We start from the raw sequence: 20,720 nt of genomic DNA, 5'->3' as shown, positions 1-20,720 counted from the left end.
TCATTTGTTTAACAGTGGTCATGTGAAGTAGCCAGTATGCAGTGGAACCTGCATGGGCTTTTCTCCTTCAAACCTCCAATACTGTAGTTGCCCTGTAGTATTCAGAATAATCTAATTGGATGTGCACCAAATAGCAGGTACTGTTGATTAGTGCTCCAAATTTCATATATTCCCACACCCCTAAAACCATAGAAATTTTGAATTAAAATTCGATTACGACGATTTTATCAGAAATTGTATCGCTACTTCATAGGTAATGTGATTGCATATCATTGGCAATTTCATCTGCGGCTGCTGAGAGGTGGCCCCAGCTCACCGAAATGCTGGAAATAAGGTCATAGAAATATTTGACACAGGTTAGCATTTTTGCTTTATAACAGCAGTAAACATAAAAGGTATTGAGGTTCTTGTAGCAGAAACGTAGGTATATTTCATGCTCTTAAGAAAAGTTGTCAGCTTTGCTTTTTTCACTTTGATGATAAACAAAAATATGGGGGAGGCATGAAAAGGAAGGGTCAAATACCCATCATCAACACATTTCATTTCTCTTAAGAGGAAGCTTTAACTTGGGGCTCCTATCTAAACGCGTACATGGGAAAGGAGAATAGTTTTTCTCAGCAATCACGGCACTGAATTTGATCAGATCTGTTATATTTAAAACGAAAAGTTGAAATCTAGTGACTGTAGGCAGGAACTTTTTATTTAAGCCCTCAATTTTATTGCGATAGCATTATATGGACACTTGAACCGATGTCTGCCGTCGGCGTCGTCGGCGCCGTCACCGTGAGGTTCCCTATAGATAAAATCTTCGCCGCGCGCCGTATGCCCGAGAGGAAGCGTGCGGGGACGCGCTCAAGCAAGAAAGCAGAAAGCCAGCGCCGGAGGGAGCAGGGGGGGGCACTTTTCTGCCAACAACCGTGGGGGGGCGCTCTCTCGCACCGTCTCTTATCCCACACGGCTCTGACCTTTATGCGCCGCGTGCATTCGCCGCTCAGTTTCCGTAAGCGATAGACCGCACGTACCTTCGCCCGCTGCGGCGTATGCTTGCTGCCAGCGTTTGACAGTCGTTGTCTGCTGTCATTCAGTGTGATCTCTTCGTGTTTGTGCGTGCTCACACCACGCTTGTTCATTCAGTTCGTAATAGTTGGGCCACATTTTCCAACGCACGCTACACACGCAATGCTGCCCGGATCGGCAGTGCAGCGCTACAGGTGTGTCCCTTCGCACGTGCTGCCCACGGGAAGCGCTTCTCATCAACACCACCGTTTCACACGTGCCTTCTCGTGGTCATCGAGTCTCTCTTCATGTCGGTCTACTTACGCCGCAGCACACCTGCTTACTTAATCAGCTCATGTTTACTACAATTCATATTGCTACCAAAGCCGCTCACTTACTTCGTATGACATTGCTGTGTTGCTATCGCATTCATTAACTGTGACATTTTTTTAATAAGGATTGTTAATTGCACGATTTTGAAAAATGAAAGTATCAGGCTTACAACTCAGTAAATCAGCAATGAAAAGCGATATAAAAATTCTGTAAACTGCATTTGATAATACATCGAAAATGAACAGAACCCCCTATAAGCGCGGCCTCCCCATTACGACGACAGAAGAGATGTAAAATTCTCCGCTGGAATGATGAGCAGCAACACAGCCAGCTGTGGAAGAAGACGACGACGACGAACGCAGGAGCAGTGGCACGAGCACGAGCCCAACCCATTTCACTGTTGCTGCAAAGGAATACCGAGACAATAAATGGCAACTTCCGAGGATGCAGATGGTGAAATGGTTGAATTACGTGCAGCTACTTGCAAATGCACCTATCAAATCGCTGCTGTGCGACCCAGGTACACTGCTGAAGCGAAGCAGCGTCATGTTCCGTATAAAATCTAAGTGCAATGAGATCCTATCACACTCCGGGCGCTGTATGCTTTAGGTGCGAGGGTGAGCCGAGAAGAATGGTAACTTGATGAGCACCGTCTTCCCAGGAAGCGTGAGCAAGGGGAACACGAACGAGGGGGGCATCATCGCAGCCGAACGTGTGTGTGACCTCATGATTGAGATACTTTAATGAACTCTCGGGATTAACCCAGTGATAAACACCGGGGGTCGCACGTTTCAGCTTTGCTGGTTAACCATTCTTCTCGGAGTGGAAGGGCCGACGAATGTTTCATCTGCTTTTTATAATCGAGATTCCACTTCCTTCAGTTACTAGAATTTAACTTTCTCCTCTCAAATGCAGCACATTTCATTAAAATTGGTCTAGGGTTTATCTCAGAAAAGCATTTCTGCATTTTACATGTATTTGAATAGTTTGCATCATAGATGGGCCCGAGCTAACGCCTCCTCCTAATACATACAGGGTAGAGCTTTGAAACAGCTCGCTGCATAAAAATTTTATACATCACCATCATCATTTATTGGACCCTTAAAGGCCCCTTGAGGGGCATTACTAAAAGGGGGGTCTAAGATGGATGGACCATGCAGTCTGGTATTCCTGCTGCACAGTAAACTCTACGTGATATGAAGCAACATTTGGCATTCACTGCCTATTGCACCATCTGTTCTTTCAAGCATATCATTTTTGGTGTTTATCGCTGCATATTGTTTTAGCCATTAGTTTGTAGCCTTCAACATGTTTTTTTGTCGCCAACACTGCAGGTTGAGGCCCCATTTGTGCCGAAATGCAAGGGTCCCGGAGACACGAGCAACTTTGATGAGTACGAAGAGGAAGCCTGCGCATATCGTCGACGGAAAGTGTGCCAGGGAGTTTGCCGAGTTCTAGGCTGGGCGGCACACAGGAGAGAATGGACCCGGGAGCCGACGACTAGGGGAGGCTGTTGAGCTCCTTCACACTTTTTTTGTCCCTGGCAGTGAAAAGCAAGAACCACATGCGCTGCCTTGTCCATGCACACCTCCCATGGGTGAGGGGAGAGAACAGACAGATCAAGGCACTCACCAAAGGCTATGATGTCCACGCACTCATGCAGGTTTTTCTTGACCGATAAACTGGCGCTGGGCCAATCTTCGGCAGCCACGACCTGTGTGTGTTCCCTGGATTGTCTGTCAGCGCTGCTTGCTTCGTGCCCCCCTCACACCCCACGGTCTCCTCTGCCCCCGTTGGCTCTCCAGGCATGCATTGTCGGTTTGTGTCCTGTCGGGTGCGCCTCCCCCCCCTCCCTTCTTTGTTTTTCCCGTTCCTCATCATTTCTCTCGCTGTCTGCCCCACATGCAGCTCCTGGCATAAGGCTAGTGACATTGGCCTAGTCAATGCTGGAGGCACAGCCATGCAGGCCTTGAGAAACCACTCTGGGCAATCGCTGGGAGACCATATTCTCACTGCGGAACAAGCTTCTTGACATGTGGTGCACAGCCAGCAGAAGAGAGGGTCCCCACATACAAACGCTGCCTTTAGCTTTCTCGTATGCAGCAGAGAGCTAGCAGAGGCTGTGCGGGCTGCCTAATAGCTTGAGTGTCCAGCCAAGCGGACATTGGGGACTCCCTCTGTGGGTGGCTGCTGAGAAACTTTGTTTCTGCTGTGGAACAGGGTTCTCCTAGGTTTCCTGACCGTGCACATGATAGAAGAAAACAGTTCCCAGCATTTCTCGCACCACTGACCCCAGCTCTCTATGCTGTCCTGCCTTGGCACTATCTCCACTTGTATAGCGAGAACCCACTACTGTTGCTGCGTTTCTTTCTCTCCTAGGCATTACCATAGAGGTGAATAAAGTGTATTTTGGTGGAATTGAGAAAGTATGGGAGCCTGCCCTTATGTTTTACCTCCAGGGCCAGGCACTTGCATGTTAACAGCGACTATACTCTTTCTAGGCAGCCACTGAGCTTCTAAGAGGCAAATGAGGTATAAAAAAAAAGCGATACAAATGAGGTTGCAGCATGTCTGTACGTGTGCGTGCAAGTGTCTATAGTCTCTCGTGGTGGCATCTGCATTTTATTTTTATCTCCTTTTTTTGTCTCAGTGCACAAAGTGAGTTTTGCAATGCCACACATACTCTACAACTCTCTCCTCCGACGTGACGGCAGATAATTTGATGCCTGCAGCTTTGGAGAGGCTTCATCCTAGGCTAGCGCATGTCTGGAAGGAGTAACCATTTGGGGGCTTGTCATCACATCCTTTGTCAGCCTCCACGCTAGTAGAGCTTGGAATGGTGGCTGCAGGTGCAAAATTGTGTTCTCTCCTCTCCTGACCACAGCATTGCTTTCCTGGTTGGTTGCACTTGCACTGGTGCACATGCTCTCTGGCACATCTCTTCAGTTGTTGTCCCAAAGTCCTTCGTTTTGTTCGGTGCGAAGAACCCAATCAGTGACCACCACACCTGTTCTTCTTGGTACACTGCCAGTCACAGGCCCCTGCACTGGAGTACAAGAGCACTCGCACATTACGAGGTTAGACAACTTTTCAGTTTGCTCTTGGCAGGTCCCCTAGCATCTTCGAAAGAGAGTTCTTTTTTTCTGCTAGGCTTTCTCGCCGGGTATAATGTCTGCCAAATTGCAGTGTGTGCATACTGTTGAAAAGATACTTGTGCAAGTGTGTGCCAGCCAACCTGCTTATAAGCAGAATTAATGCAAGTTAGGCTTGGTCAGCTGGATGTCATGAACACAGTGCAGATGCAGATTGTGACTGGTTGTTGTGACGCTGTACTGCTTTGTGTCAAGAATGAACATGCTTCAAGTTTGGGTATTGGAGCTGAAAATATGTGGGTGTGCCATTCATCATACCGGTGTTTTATTTTGCACACACCCCATAGCCGGCACACACATTTTGCAATGGCATTGCTGGTAGCAGCAGTTCCCCTACCAGCTTCGGTGTCGCGCTGCCTGTTCTTCCATGTCGGTTGATTCATTTATGCCTCAGTCCCTACTATTGCGAATCCAGTGCTTGGCCAGGGGCTCCTTTGGATCTTGTCCGTGTAGCTTGAAAGCTTGTGCGCCTCTTGGTTTTTATCACCCCGTTGATGGCCACGCCTGTAAATACAGGGATGTATCTGTTTGGTATATGCAATACTAACTACACAGGCTTTCCTCTGGACCCTCTTTCTAAACATATTCTCCCAGCCACACCTTCCTGAGCGTCTTCTTGGGTTTCATGCAAGGTAGGACTGACTAGCTTTCTTGGTCTCACGGGGTTGCGCCGTTTCTCTTTTGAAGCCCCCATATTAATCAGCACGCCAATGCACAGCCCAGGCCTTTTAAGTGCGAGGACAGTTTAAAGAATGATGGCACCGTTAGATGTGTGTTTGTTTACCAAATTGCCAGAATTATGTGTGAGGAAGTGGTCACCTTTCTTGTGTAAGAATACTGTGGGCCATTGCTTGCTGGGCTTTTCTTTTTCATCCCCTTTGTAGGACGTGTCTTGTGGCTGTTGCGTGTTATGCCTGACCCTTTGCATACTCACTTGGAGAGAGGGAAAAAAGTGTACATGCAAGACGTTGGTCCTTTTGTCTGCAATTCAGCTGTTGTTCTTGTAACCCACTTCGGTTGACTGACCTCTCCAGTCTTCAGTCATCTGCGATTTCTGGATTTGCATTACAGGTTTCTCCTGTATATCAATTAATTTTCCAGCAAGTGTTCACCAAGTCCTTTATCATTCTTTGTTGGTAAGTTTGGTGTTGCACTGGTATTGCTCTTATGTTGCTCAAGAATCATATCTGCAATACTTTGCTGCAGCTCATTTGCAATATTTTCCTACATGCTGTGTTCTACACTTTGTCTAGATGGGTTCTGCAAAGCTGTGCGCTTGCACATATCCTTTCATGGTGTCAAAAAGCTAACACTAAGCCAGTTGAATCATATGAGATGTAGTCAGAGAATTATTCTCTCGTTACAATCTTTGTTTCTTTTTTACCTGAGATGGGAACTTTTGTCCCTGAAACATTTTAAGTTTTAGTGCCACACATGTTGCAGTTTCCAAGTTTATTTTTACGTTTCCTTGACAAAATGAACTACAGTCTTAAGACTCTCGGTGATCTTAAAAGCTTCATTATATAATTTTTTTTCCTCTTCCTTTTTTGAGGATGATTAGCAAACTGCAGTATTTTTGTAGTTGGAATTGATGGTGTTGACACAAGAGCCATAGTGTTGTGCATTGGATTGTACTATTGTTTCCAAAGCTTATGGGAGGCAGGTGTCACAAAAGAACTGATTTTCTGCATAGGTTAGGCTTGCCAAAAAAGTTGTTTTGTGTTGGTTGCACATGTTAAGGCAGACTGCAACTCAAAATTCAAGGTGCATGCCGAAGCGTTGTGAAAAGTTTTTTCCCGTAAGTACCGCACCCTGTAAACTTTTGGTGCCAACAGTACATTAGTGGACTTACTTCCATGTGCTTGTTAAATGACAATGTATTGATCAGGGCAGAAAGACATTAGGAGCTTGGGAGTTTCTGAGTGGTTACTAACGCTCTGCTTTTAGTTGTTTTCAAGTATTTTAATTGTGAACTGCATAAGTCATCACCGTGTTGAGCCAATCCAACAGAAAGAGAGGGTCAAACTATGTGCTTGAGTTTTGTTTCTTGTTTTCTTGGTGATGTTGCTTCATCTTAGGTCATCTTGTCTCATAATTGTGTTGTCTCCCCTCCGGTTTTTTTTCTGTCATCCCCTCTGGTTCCAATGTGATTGTGTCCCACACTTGCAAGAACTTAGCAAAAGTTGTTTTTTGATGTTTGCCTCGAGGTGTCTTTTTATCTAGTCCAGCTCACAGATTGATATATATACAAACACATACACACACACACATGAAAATACTGAGGATATCGCAGAGAGAGCAGTTCAAAGATTAATAAGAAGCCTGAATACCTTTCCTTTTTTTTCTTCTTTTTTTTTCCTCGACCACCCCCATACCCGTGTCATGACCTCTGCTCTCCTGATCCTAGTTCTGCGAACCCCCATGCTGTCATTCGTTGCTTGCAAATTTTTAGCCTTGTATATTTGTTAACTTGTGGTGGAGCTGTTCTTGTATTAAAAGTTGTTATACTAAATACATACACTTGTGCTCTCTTGTGAAATGAAAACACAGGCTGTAGGCACGGTGCATGTTGTAGCGGTGCCACCTGCAACTGCAGTGCCTCTTTCAAAAGCCGTAATTGGGTCGTCCTTACACATGTAATAACTTCATAGTACACATTTTCATATGTTTATACTTCACTGTACCATGCTTGAATGTATCAAACCTTGTAAGTTGCAGCAACAGGCTTATGTAACTTTTTTTGTCTAAACAACTGGCTGCCTCATTAGCGCTCATCTTTGACTTGAAGCTGGGAACAGGGAAGGAAGTTGTGCCATGTGTGCCACACAGTTTCTAGTTCATCTGCCCTACACTATTTAGTTCATGCCAGACATGATTATTGCAGGGTTCGCACAGCCCCTTGAAATCCTTGAATATCCTTGATATTGACAGTATAAGTTCAAGGGCCCTTGAAACTACTTGAATACCCGTGAGCTCCTTGTAATCCTTGAGAATCCCGTGGGATTTGTTCCGCTAGAGGAAATTAACGATGTACCTCTGCAAGTCATGCTGATATTTAAGGCCCTTTCGCTTACGAATGCCCATGAAAACAAGCTGTGTTGACTAAAGAGCAACATAAGGAAGTTTCGGTTTTAAATATCGCAGCCCCTACGTCGTCTGGCAACTAATATGCATTGGAAATCCAATCCAATGCGAGGCATATCGCTCGCTCGGCTTGCGCATAGTGCCTAGAATATACTCTAGTGTGCCATCCACCGAGCGTCTCCAACACGGGACGGTGGCGCGGGCAGTGATGCCTGCCGCCGTGGGCCACCAGACGGCGATGCCTGTCGGCACCATGCTAAATCCTGCGGTGTTCGACTCGTGTTCGTTTGCAATGCGTTGATTGCTACGCGTCGATTGCAATGCGTAGTTCATTTCTCGCCTTGCTGCCGCTTTCGTTGCAGTCTTTTCTTCTTGTGAGTGGGTTTTTTGCATCTGTGTGTGCACTCGTCTGTCTAAAGAAACTTTAAACAGGTCGCGAAACCGCGATTTCCCAGAGACGCAGAAAGAAACGGCTCATCTCATTACCCAGCGCGGTCCGCAGACCCCGAACGTATTGCGGATTGGGACAAGAACATACGAGGCAGATCGCCGGGCAAATGGGGAGACTCGCGTCGTGTCTTGCCTGAAGTCCGCCCATGTCTCAGCATGTTCCGGCACAGTCTCGAAGTGCAGCGCACTAAGCGGCCGGCGGCGGCAGGCATCACACTCGGTGCTACCGCGACACCCGCTCTCGGCACACTAGTATGTGTCTTTTAGGTACTATAGTCGGGCCGTTTGTCGGCCTCGTGCGCGCCATTTCAGTGAAGTTCGCGTTTGCGTTGTGTGTTTACTTTGACAAGATGCCAGGCGGGAAGTGCAAGTTTCAGCCTGCGTGGCTGCAACATACGGACTATCGTCACTGGGTGAGACCGGAACCAAGCGATCCTTATCGAGCAATGTGCGCATTATGTCAGAAGACGGTCAACATTGCAACGATGGGGGAATCGCCTTGAAGAGCCACCAGAAAGGCGCGAAGCACCGATCCAAAGCTGCAGCAGGTGAGGGCTGCTCATCCGTCGCAAGTTTCATGCAAGCGGCAAATCTGTCGTCCGAGGCTGCTTGTCAGCGTGAAAGCACGGCAACTTCCTCTCGGGCTGCGACACTTGACGAAGACTGCAGAAAGCATGATTCCGTGATCGAAGCCGAGATTTTGTGGACGATGAAAGTTGTGTCCTCGCACTACTCCTACAGCTCCAGTGGATCCATTTCCCAGCTATTCCAAAAGATGTTTCCGGATAGCGAGGTCGCGAGAAGCTTCACTTGCTTTGAGAAAAAGTGCGCGTACGTCGCGTGCCACGGTCTGTGCCCATTTTTCACTTCGCAAGTACAACAAATGATGGAGAAGTCTGACAATTTTGTTGTGCTTTTTGACGAAACCTTGAATGAATGCCTGCAAAGAAAACAAAACAACTTGATGTTCACGTCAGATTGTGGAATAACTGTGAGGGGACAACCAAATATCTGACTTCGACATTCATGGGTCACAGCACAGCGGATGACCTTATGCAGAAGTTGACGGAAACACTCGCGTCCTTTCCCCTGAGCAGGATTGTGCAGCTCTCGATGGACGGCCCGAATGTCAACTGGAGTCTTTTCAACAAGTTGCAGCAGCACATGAAGAATGACTTTCAAGTTCAGTGCTTGGATATTGGTTCATGTGGCTTGCACACAGTGCATAATGCTTACAAAGCAGGAATGCATGCGACAAGCTGGCCAGTTGACACCTTTCTGTCGAGCTTATTCTCGCTCTTCCATGATGCACCGGCCCGTCGTGAAGATTTTGTGAAGAAACAGGGAGCAAGCTGTTTCCACTTCCTTTCATACCCCACCGTTGGGTCGAGAACGTGCCCGTACTGGAGAGAGCCCTGGCTATGTGGGAGCATTTGAGGCACTACACCGAAGCAGTGAGTGACCATAGGCTACCCTTGCCGAAATGTAGAGCGTATGAGAACGTCAGTACTTTTCTAAAGGACCAGCTTGCACTTGCGAAACTGAACTTTTCCCTAAACGTTGCAATGGTTGTGCAGCCTTTTTTGACTGTTTTTCAGAGTGATTCTCCAAAGACATTTTTTTTAGCAAAAGAGCTTGAAACTGTCTTGAGGAGCCTCCTTGCAAGGTTCGTGAAGCGCTCGGTATTGACAGAAGCCACGAGCATCACGAAACTGCTGCGAATTGATGTTCATGATACTGCCAATTACACGTCACTTGAGAAGGTGGACGTTGGACGTGTGGCTGAGATCTTAAAAAGCGGAAAAGCGAGTACCAAGTGTGTTTTTGAATTTAGGAGCGAGAGTCGTAAGTTCATTGTGAACATGATCCTGAAAATCATGGAGAGAAGTCCTCTTAGGTACCCTCTGGTTCGAGGGTTGTCATGTTTCGACCCCAGAGAGATGGCGAAGACAGAAATGTGCCTTGGGAAGCTGAAAGTTGTTGTTAACTGTTTAATTGACAGTAAGCTTCTTTCTGAGCACAAGAGATATTGTGCACAGTACATTCAGTTCTGCCAAGAAAAGCGGCATGAACTGCAAAACTAGGAAAGAGACCATGAACGCCTTGACGTTCTCTTCATGCGCCTTTTGAAGCATGACCCGGCGTTCTCGATGTTATGGGAAGTACTGAAGGTCCTTCTCTTGCTTAGCCATGGGCAGGCTTCAGTAGAAAGAGGTTTCAGTGTTAACAAGGAGATCGCGGTCGAAAATATGGCAGAGCTCTCGTATATCTCGCAACGAATCATCTGCGAAGCCGTGAAAACCCACGGTGGGCTGCTTAACGTTCCACTGTCGAAAGAACTGAAGTCATCAGTGCGCCAAGCCAGGCATAGGTATGCGCTATACATGGACGAACAGAAGAAGCAAGCTGTAGCTCAGCAGGTAACCTTGAAGAGAAAAGCACTCGAGCTAGAGCTACAGAGCATGCAAGAGAAGACAAAGCTCCAAAAAACTCTGAAGTGCTTGCAGGAGTCAGCGGATCGCTTTTCGGAAGACGCCGAAGCAAAAAACGACCTGACTTATCTTGTCAAGGCAAACAGTTTCCGTCGAACAGCCAAAGAAAAAGAAGCGGAAATAACAGCTCTTGAAAAAGAAATAATGCGAAAATAGGGCTCCTTTCCTAAGTCATGTGAGGAAATAAAATTACGCTAACACTCCTTGAATTCTGCCTTTTTGCATCCTTGAAATCCTTGAAATGTCCTTGAATTTCCAGCCAAAGATTGTGTACGAACCCTGTTATTGGTTTGCTGCATAAAGATGTGCAAGGTTCGTAGTTGACAGGCCATGTGCATCTCTTATGTACCATAAGATCATCATGAACAATGAACAGTAAATTATGAAGCTCAACACTTATGGCGAGCAATAACACAAGTGTGTGGTATCTTATTGCTACCACCCTGTTGCCAGAGGTGGTGCAGCTCTCGTGCAACTATGTGCACAAGCCAAAACCATGTCGACAGCATGCAAAGTCTTAAAAGTGGAAATGAAATGACATGTTTTAGTTGGCCTTAACCTGTTCACATTTCATTTGCCCCCTGATAGTTCAGCTTTGCATCTAGCCCCAAGCTATCGTCAAGGCAGGCAAAGCTGTTGAAGCTCTGTAATATAAAGAACCGTATTTTGTAACAATTCATTTCATTTTCCATTTTTTTAATCCTTAATATTTGGCATGAACAGCACTGCATTGCCATTGTCATGGATATTGGGCACTTGGAAGAATGGAAAGATGAATGGAGATTGTAACGAATCCTTACAAAATATAGACCCTGTACACCATTTTGCAGGAGTCTGTCACTGGCGGGGAAACTATACACTGTGCTCATGCACTCTTGAGACTGCATTGGATAGCGGTGCTAGGTTACCCTCTTGTACTCCGTGTTTCTCATTTACAGAGGCTCATTCGCATCCAACAGTGTCACTGCATCATCGTAACATTATTCGTATAGCTTCTTATGCCTTTTTGTTACCTCAGATTCAGCCTTTCTCTGTGCATACACCGCAGCTATACAGCCAAAGCAACAATGCATTATACTGGATCACTGCTTCACAGTGACACGACTGGCAAAAAAAGCTCTCATCTTAAGTATTTTTGCAGTGATAATTGTCTTGGGCTCCGACTCAAGTGGATGGCCTCTGTCTCATTACTGAACATGATGTGTGTGTTTACATGTATTGAATGTATCATGTTGAATGCATGTATGTGCTCGGCATCATAAATATTACCTACGGAAGGACACCACTGTTGGTCAGCAGTGCACCTTTTTATATATGCCTACAAGCAACGAACAAGAAGTCATTTGATAATATGCTTAATATGTGCTACACATGTTCCTTAGACTACATACACAACACAACACGGGCAGTGTAACCGCAAAATGGAGGCAGGAGGTTTTCCTGTGTGAGCTATCCAGCTGATCGAGTCTATTTGCATTACAGTCAAACCCGTTTATAACGAACACGATAGTTCCGGGATGGTCAATGTGTGGCGTTATAAATCGGTAATTGGTTACATGCGAGTTCTCTCTAGTTCTCTCTTCAAGCGTGCAAAAATTGGCAATACTGAAGCTCGCGTCGGCAATTACGATTCGACACTATTGTGGTCCAAAAAAAAATTGGGACAGTTTCGCACTAGTGGCGCGAAGACTGGGCAAACAGCGAAGCTGGCAGCCCACCTAGCCTTCTCCCACGCCGAGCTTCTCCCAGTCGATCTTTACGTTGTACAATTGTCTGCAGACCGCCAGCGCACCCGTTGCATAGCTTCTGAAACCTGCGCGCAGCACTTGCATGCCGACCTCTGAGGTCGTGTCTTCGTCGCGGTTGTACTGAAGTGGACACGTGACACGAGAGAGACTAATGGTTCTTCGGTTGCTCTTTCATGCTTCAGAAATCATATTTCGATATTTTCACTTCGCGTGCACCCTCTCTTTAAAAACTACGAAAGGGTTAGAAGTTTTTGTTGTAACAGTACGGCGTCATACAATATTTTGTTATATTTGGATGCAGTTTGATAGGTAGGGTCAGAAAATCGTAAATGCGCTGAAATGTCTTTGATTGATATATCTGGGATCATTATAAGTAGGTTCGACTGTAGTCATGCCAGGGTCGTTATATTTCATCTAACGATGCCGGGTATCTGAAAATCTGTGCCGGGTATCTGGAGTAGCACAAGCTTTTACTTTCATTGCTTTGCACTGGTACAAAACTGCAATTTCTTAAATCTTAACCGAAATTTTTAACAACCTTGGGAAAACAATAGCATGGAACAAGAACGTCGGAACATGCACGGTGTTGAATTCAAATTCGTTGGGGCCACTCAAGAATGCATTGGATGCCATCCAAACTAAGGGTGTTTGAATACTGAAATTTCTGAATTGAATCTTAATTGAGTATTCAAGAAAAACAACCACTTGCATTGGTTTTTCTACCTCAAGGCTCCAATAAGTGCTCCTATCCTATTGTGTTTGAATAGAAACAAATATTTAACAATTTCGAATTGTGAATTCTTGAATCGAACACAAGTCTTAATTTTTAATATTCGCACACCCCTATTCAAAGCAACGATAGTTGGCCCGGCGATAGAAGGCACGGTGACGATATCTTTTGATGGAAACGGCACGACAGATCACTTTTCAGATAGAATCTTGCCAGGGGACCGGGGCAGAGTTCTTTTTTTTTTTTCAGATTACATCTGCCTACACAACTCAACGGCCACTCGATTTGCCCTGCTCTGCAGGAATACCTCGAGACTTCTCACATCGCCTGAAGTAAGAGCCATTCTGAAGCTTTAAGGTTAATTTCTAATATACCGACCACGCACCCACTGAACTCCAGGCCTGCAAAGATGTCCCTGCTTCATCGCGCCCACGGCCTCTGAGATTGCAGTGCCCTCGCAGGTTTTGCTCCGGCCGTCCCATTTGGCGCCCTTCTCGACAAAAAAGTGCAATCTGGCGCGTGCACCCGGCTGCCCCTAGATGGCGGTGCTAACCGAGGGCTCTAAAGGAAGACGTCATCTACAAAGGCAAAAGAGATATATATACGAGCTCATACAGGCCAGTTACAGTAACGTCGGTGATATATAGTGTGGCAGTGCAGGCCATAACATTAGAACTGTCGAAGTGGGTGGAGAAAAATGATGTACTGGAAGAGCTACAAAACGGGTTCAGGCCAGACAGACGCTTAGAAGACAGTATGTTTGTACTAACTCAGTGCACAGAGATTTCAGAAGCTCAGAATAGACCTTTATCGATAGCATTTCTAGATATTAAAGAAGCCTATGACAATGTAGACAGGGAATTGTTATGGGATATTCTGAAGCATGAAAGCATAGATGACGATTTCGGGGAGCTGCTGAGGGAGATGTATAGAGACAACCGAGTACAAGTTGTGTGGGAAGGTCTAAAAGGTAATGAAGTGGTGGGAATTCACCAAGGACTGAAGCAAGGATGTCCTCTGTCTCCAGTGTTGTTCACGCTTTATGTTAAGGGCATAGAAAGACTGGAAAACGGCGAATTGGGGTTTGATTTATCCTACATGCGTAATGGACAAATGGTGCAACAGAAGGTCCCTGGACTGATGTATGCAGACGACATAGTGCTACTAGCAGACAATAATAAAGATTTACAAACAATAAAAAAGATTTACAGATACTTGCGAATATCTGTAACACGGGGGATATGTCCCCCGTGTCGTTGCAGGAACAAGTAGTCGTTATTACTTCAAACACTATTCTAGGCTATATATGGTACATCATGCCGGTGCTCTGAAGCATGTGACTTAGCTGCGTGCGCACGGTGGAGAGCATTCAACTCGAGCATTAATTGCGCTCATGTTTAGGCCTACACGATGCACGTCAACCAGTGGAACAATAGCGGAAGCTTCTCCTTTTATTGGTGTAAGTTTTCCCTGTGGACATGTTCAAGTGTACATTCGCGTATTGACCCGACAGACACCATCCTTTGTCATCACTCCCTGCTACCCACCCAGGTTGCAGCTCCTTAAGGACTACATCGTGCCATCAGAATATTCTACCGTCAAGATTATCTCCCGCCTGCATTCCGAGAACACCTCCGCAGTTAATTCCTGCCTCAACATTTTGGCTACACTGCAGATCCCTGGATTAAAAAAAGAAGAAAAAAGAAAAAAAAAGTCATCCGTTCCATCCTTTGGCCTGAAGCAACTTACCCTGTTTCACATTTATGCAGTGTACGGAGGTAACTGTGCACGTGTGTATACCGATGGGTCTGTCACACCATATGCCTCCGCTGGAGCCTTCGTCATCGCACATATCATCATCGCTCGGCGGTTTAAACTAGACAATAAGTCGACATCAACTGCCCTAGAACTTGTTGCAATGCGGGAGGCACTTCGATTTCTCTCCAGGGAGCCCCCTCGCGCTTGGACGATATTCGGCGATTCTAAGCCAGCTCTTCAAACAAGTGACTGCGTCTTTAGACGGGGCCCTTAATATTCATTAGCTCTAGAAATTACAGAGCATCTCGACCATGCAAATATAAATGGCAACAATATTACCTTTCAGGGGATATACCTGCACACTATGGCGCGATCGGGTACGAACAGGCATACGCTGAAGCGAAAACCGCTTTAAATAGTGCTGTACACTATGGCGCGATCGGGTACGAACAGGCATACGCTGAAGCGAAAACCGCTTTAAATAGTGCTGTAGCTTCTGAAGTACGTCACGAGCAGACACAAACGCGCGCCCTGCTTCGTTGCGCAATACGCAACTCTACGTTGGAGCACTGTACCCAACCAGAACAATGAGACAGGCGAGTGCATAAACGGGACCCAGAAATGACATTTCGGATCCCTCGCAACCTCAAAAGAAGCCAGACAAGCATGGTGCACCGGATTCGCCTTGGTGTCGCATTCAGCAGGCGTAATAGGTTGTAGCCTAAGCGACAGCGGGCCGCCAGTGTGCTGTGTATTCATGCTCCTCGCTGTCGCAGCGCGCAGGCTGCCCGCCGCTGGGTGACGTAAGCAGAACGTCGCTTCGAGGGCCTTGCGCTGGCTGCATGCAGCCTCCGGTTTCGCGCGCTCTGATAGCCGAAATTCGTCGTGTTATAGTTGCGCAGGTAATCCCATTTTTTCCAGATCTAAAGGTTGTTGTACGGGATGAGCCCGCTGAAATTACAATGAGCCCGCTGAAACTAAAAGGTAATTTTTGCATTTTTGATAATTAGCGACTAATTAACACGTATCACCCGTCACCATGTATAGCATACCTGATTAGCCCAAGCAGGGTTCGTTTCGAAGGGGATGCCAAAGTCTCCCAAACATCATTATCATCTGGCGCTCGCGTCATTGTAGAATGGCACATTCCCCCAGTGACGCATACCTGGCTTCAAAGACGTTCATTCAAGAGGGGCACACATCCACCGGCACATACCCAGTGCCAGTAGCGTACCCAGGATCTCTGCCAGGGAAGGGGGGGTGACAGTTTGCCAATACCATCTAAATAGCACTAATTTCAATTTCCTCACGGGAAATTGTAAAAAAATGCGCTTTTTGTGAGTGTGCAGACGATTGCGCGTCTTATTTCTTAGTTGCAGTAGTCAAATGCGCACGGAAAGAAAAGGGGTTAGACAAAAGAGGGGGGGGGGGTTAAGTCGGCCTCAGGGGGGGGGGGGTTACAACCCCCGAACCCCCCCCCGTCGGTGCGCCACTGCCCAGTGCTTCAATTTATTATCAAAGAGTTTCTTCGAACACCGGTACCTATAACCAGTCCCGCATCTACAGTGACCCATGTCAGCGTGAAAGAGGTTCGTTGAAGAGCGCGGCACGTGTGTACAGATTGGCCGCATACAGTTGGTCCAACGGTTGGTTTCGAAACCTGTATCCACCGGCACAGCAGCCCGATGCACCATTCGGCCAGGCGGGAAAACGCTTAGATACATTCATAAATAGCTAACCCAAGAAATGTCCGTGAACAAGAATGCGAACGCATTGAAATTATGACTTCACTGGCTTCATATCACACAAGGTTATGCGGACAACTGCACCCAAAGGCGCAAGTGCGCATGCCTCGATCTTTCCGGGAGCATCTGGAGCATGCGCGCGGCCACGACAACAAAGGCATCCGCCAGGGCGTGTGCCGCAGAAAATTGTAGCAGGGCCGCGATTTTGCAGCGATGCCTTATGACTTATTTTAGAATAGTCTTATATTCCACCGCTCACGGCCGGCTGATCCCGTTGATAACGCGAGCGGACCGTCGCTCTAACCACTGACAAAGCGCGATAAGCGTGAAAAGTCATTATTACTTTAAAGGCATCGCTACAAAATAGCGGCCCAGATCTCAGTCGTTTACGGGGGCCTGCGTCTTCGCCGGTCATCGACGCGACAGTTGGACGTGTGCCAGGTAAAGTCCCTATACCTTCGGAAAAGTACCGCCATCCTTTGAACAACGCCGCTTCTATCTCTCCTGTATCTCCGATTGGACGATGATAGCGTGCGCTTTCACTTTTTTATCTTTAGTTTTTTTTTTTTTTTTTCTTCGCCTCAGCACCATGTCGAATGTCCCTCTGCGCAGCCGCCGTCGCCGGCGGCGGAGGTGGCGCGCGCCCGGCCTGATGAAGAAGAAGATGATGATGATTTGTGGCTAATGAACCCTTTGTAACGGGTGGACTCAATACGTTAGTGTCCTAGCCAAAAGAAAAAAAAAAGGAAAAACAATCATAACCACATAGTCAAGAGCTATACCACACCCGGCACCGTTCGCCATTGTTTTAAGGCTCTCCACCACCGCTCTAGGCGAGCTTTAGTTGTTAGGCAAGCTTTTAGAGGGGCGCCACCGTCAACTTGCTTTCGCAAGCAAAAAGTAATGAAGAAAAAAAAAAACGTTTTAGGAGAGGAGATTGCGGAGGAGAGAGTAGATGGCACATCATGGCGATACTTTTCCTGGGCGTCTCCGTGCCGCTTCAGCTTCGCATAGGTGTACCAGAAACAGCTAGACGACGAATCCGCCAGCAGTGCTCTGCGTTAAGTGCGAGGTACATTGAATGACGTCTATAAGTCTATATAATAGCCGCTGTATTGCTGCGAGTCCCGGTATACTGTGGCCGGGGGTATCTAAAAAAATGGCCTTAGATACCCCCGGCCACAGTATACCGGGACTCGCAGCAATTAAATTTCTTTAATTGCTGTGAGTCCCGGTATACTGTGGCCGGGGGTATCTAAGGCCATTTTGTAGCATCTCTGTGCATTCATCAACTTTGCGCTGCTCATACTATTGCCACTAGGTCACGAGGTGCGGCGAGCGCGAGCCAGTATTCAGGTAAGGAGAGAAGAAGTTTTAAGGCCGGCCATCTTCTTGGCTAGTGCTCGTCTCTGCCGGTGTAGTACTTCTTGCTATAAAGACCTTCTGTAGCACGTGACATTATAATGAAAATACCAAAATGTATTGACTCAAGGGCTTAACAGCCTTTCAATAGCAGCAGAGAAGTGATCAACAGAATACGAACAGATAGCCACGTAGCGTAGTGTAACATAGCATAGGCTACAGGAATAGGTGTTTCTTTAATTCTCATAATTTCTAATACGACTGCATCGACGGCAAATGAACTCCTTAAATTTTAGCGATTCAAAGGTGATACTCGGACTGCATGGCTACCGGCGCTTGCTGCGCCGCTACTTTACAAGTGCTAATAGGTACAACGGGGAGACTTCCGCTTAACACGTGTTGTCGTGGCAATCGTAGAGCTCCTAGGTGCCTATGGACATAATCGCTTAGGGACTTTTGAGGGCACTGGTCTGGCACGAGACGGTCTTTGGAGGGACCACCAGTATTTTAAAATGTCCGCAGGCGCGAGGAAAAGCGGGTGCAAGAGAGAAAATTGCGTCCGCTCCTGCGCAAGCGGATACTGCTCGCGTTTGTACCCCGGCGCTGTGGCGGAAGCCGCGGTGCCGGGCGCCGAAGCGAAGCGGCGGTCGTTGGGGTGTTGCGGAGCGCAGCGTAGCAACACATCAAATAGAAAAATACTGCTCCAGTCAGGTAGACTACTCCCTCCCTGATAGTGAGATTATATTTGGATCATCAAAACAGTGATGCGTTTATTAGGAATATTATCGTTTCTCTCTCGCAGGCGCGAGGACAAGCGGGTGCGAGAGAGATACGATGGTATTCCTAAACAAACGCATCACTGTTTTTATGATCCGAATATAATCTCACTACCAGGGAGGGAGCAGTCTACCTAAAGCCCCTATATATAAAAAGTAGCGACACTCTCCTCCTCCACCTTCCCTCCTCCTCGTTTCTCCTCTCTTTCGCGCTCCTTTTTCGACCGTTGCGCCGCCTACACCGCTTGAAACACGTGCACTTGTTTATCTTTCGCCGCTGATCAGATTCGACGATCGCCGACTGTGTTCGTCGCTATCGTCGTGCTCCTCGCCAGTCGGTAGACGTTTCTCGGGCGAAAATGGCGATGGAGCGTGATCGTAAACAAACGCAGCCAGCGCCCGGGGGCTCGACGGTCCACGTGATGCCATTAGGCCAATACCGACGCGGCGTCGGCCTCGGACAGGGTGTGCGAGGAGGCGGCGGCATTCTTCAAAGCGTGACGCTACTTTTATATATAGGGGCTTTAAGTCTACCTGGGCCGGTATTTTGTAGCGATGCCTTTAATATAATAATGCCTTTTCGCGCTTATCGCGCTTTGTCAGTGGTCGGAGCGACGGTCCGCTCGCATTATCAACGGGATCAGCCGGCCGTGAGCGGTGGATGATAAGACTAGAGTAGAATAAGTCATAATGCCTTGCTACAAAATCGCGGCCCTGACTGGAGCAGTATTTTTCTATTTGGTGTGTTGCTACGCTGCACTCCGCAACACCCCAACGACCGCCGCTTCGCGTCGGCACCCGGCAGCGCGGCTTCCGCGGCAGCGCCGGGGTACAAACGCGAGTAGTATCCGCTTGTTTACACCACCACCGTTCACCGAGATCAAAAGCCGTCATGCACGTTGTCATGGCAATCGTGGAGCTCCTAGGTGCCTAGGGACATAATCGCTTAGGGACTTTTCAGGCACTGGTCTGCGGGGCGGCGCGTCGGCTGCAAGTTACTGAAGCGTGGCTCTCTTTTGGGACCGGGCGCAGCGACCTTGCCGAGCGCTGCTCCTACGTGCGTAGGGAGCGAATCGTTTAGGGCGCGTTGAATGTCTGGCGGTGTCTGGGCCACGCCGGCCGCACTTTATTATTGTAGCGTTTGTTCTAGTGGCAGAAATCGTTGCAGTAGTGGTGGTGTGGCATGACGGCTTTTGAGCTCGGTGAACTGTGGTGGTTTAAACAAGCGGATACTGCTCGCGTTTGAGCCCCGGTGCCGCGGCGGAAGCCGCAATGCCGGGCGCCGACGCGTAGCGGCGGTCGTTGGGTTGTTGGGGAGCGCCGCGTAGCAACACCCGAAATAAAGAAATACTGCTCCAGTCAGGTAGACTGCTCCCTCCCTGATAGTGAGATTATATTTGGATCATCAAAACAGTGATGCGTTTATTTAGGAATACCATCGTTTCTCGCAGGCGTGGGCACCCGCTTCGCCTCGCGCCTGCGAAACGATGGTATTCCTAAATAGGGCCACGCTCAGCGGAGACCAGTGCCTCAAAAGTCTCTAAGCGATTATGTCCCTATAGGCACCTAGGAGCTCCACGATTGCCATGACAACACGTGTTAAACGGAAGTAACGTGACCCGCAGTGCCACGCCCCCGCTGTACCTACTAGCAATTGTAAAGTCGCCGCCCGGCCGCGCAATAGACCGATCACACCGACCGATCTGCGCATGCGCCGGTTTTCTGGAAGTAGCACTGCCACCATCTTGGTTGTAGTCAACTGCTCAACCACACCACCGCCAGTCCGCGCTCGTTGAGTACCGCGCACGAGATTCCAAGACGCCTCTGCGACTCCGAGAAACATCCGTCATGTATTTGAAGAAATTACATCGGCTGTTCATTGCAGCATGCGAGGCGAACGTTGAAAAGTGCCTGCTGCTCTTTCATTTCGGTTGTTACCCGCTGATTACGCGTTGAGTATCGTATTTGTTCGAGCCTTGTATGTAGTACATGCTGATGTACGCGGTCGTTTTGCGTTACTATTTTTGCACACGTGCATCTCGGTGACTGCAACGTTATGTTTGCTCAGCAACGGACATAATAGGATTTGTATAC

General features: G+C 47.6%; 1 protein-coding gene across 8 annotated transcripts in view; it reads left to right on the top strand.

The window, feature by feature from the left end:
• Positions 1 to 2,849, top strand: part of LOC119433476 (cAMP-dependent protein kinase catalytic subunit 1) — a 408,857-nt gene extending 406,008 nt beyond the window's left edge. For all 8 annotated transcript variants that reach the window (XM_049658854.1, XM_049658858.1, XM_049658856.1 and 5 more), the window contains one exon: positions 2,664 to 2,849. In XM_049658854.1, the coding sequence (XP_049514811.1) occupies positions 2,664 to 2,846 (183 nt within the window). In that variant the 3' untranslated portion in view covers positions 2,847 to 2,849. The remainder of the gene's footprint in view (positions 1 to 2,663) is intronic.
• Positions 2,850 to 20,720: the final 17,871 nt, after the last annotated feature.

Source organism: Dermacentor silvarum, chromosome 11, assembly GCF_013339745.2.
Source record: "Dermacentor silvarum isolate Dsil-2018 chromosome 11, BIME_Dsil_1.4, whole genome shotgun sequence".
Lineage (NCBI taxonomy): Eukaryota > Metazoa > Arthropoda > Arachnida > Ixodida > Ixodidae > Dermacentor > Dermacentor silvarum.
The sequence above is the reverse complement of the archived record's forward strand: the minus strand, read 5'-3'. Positions and strand labels throughout refer to the sequence as shown.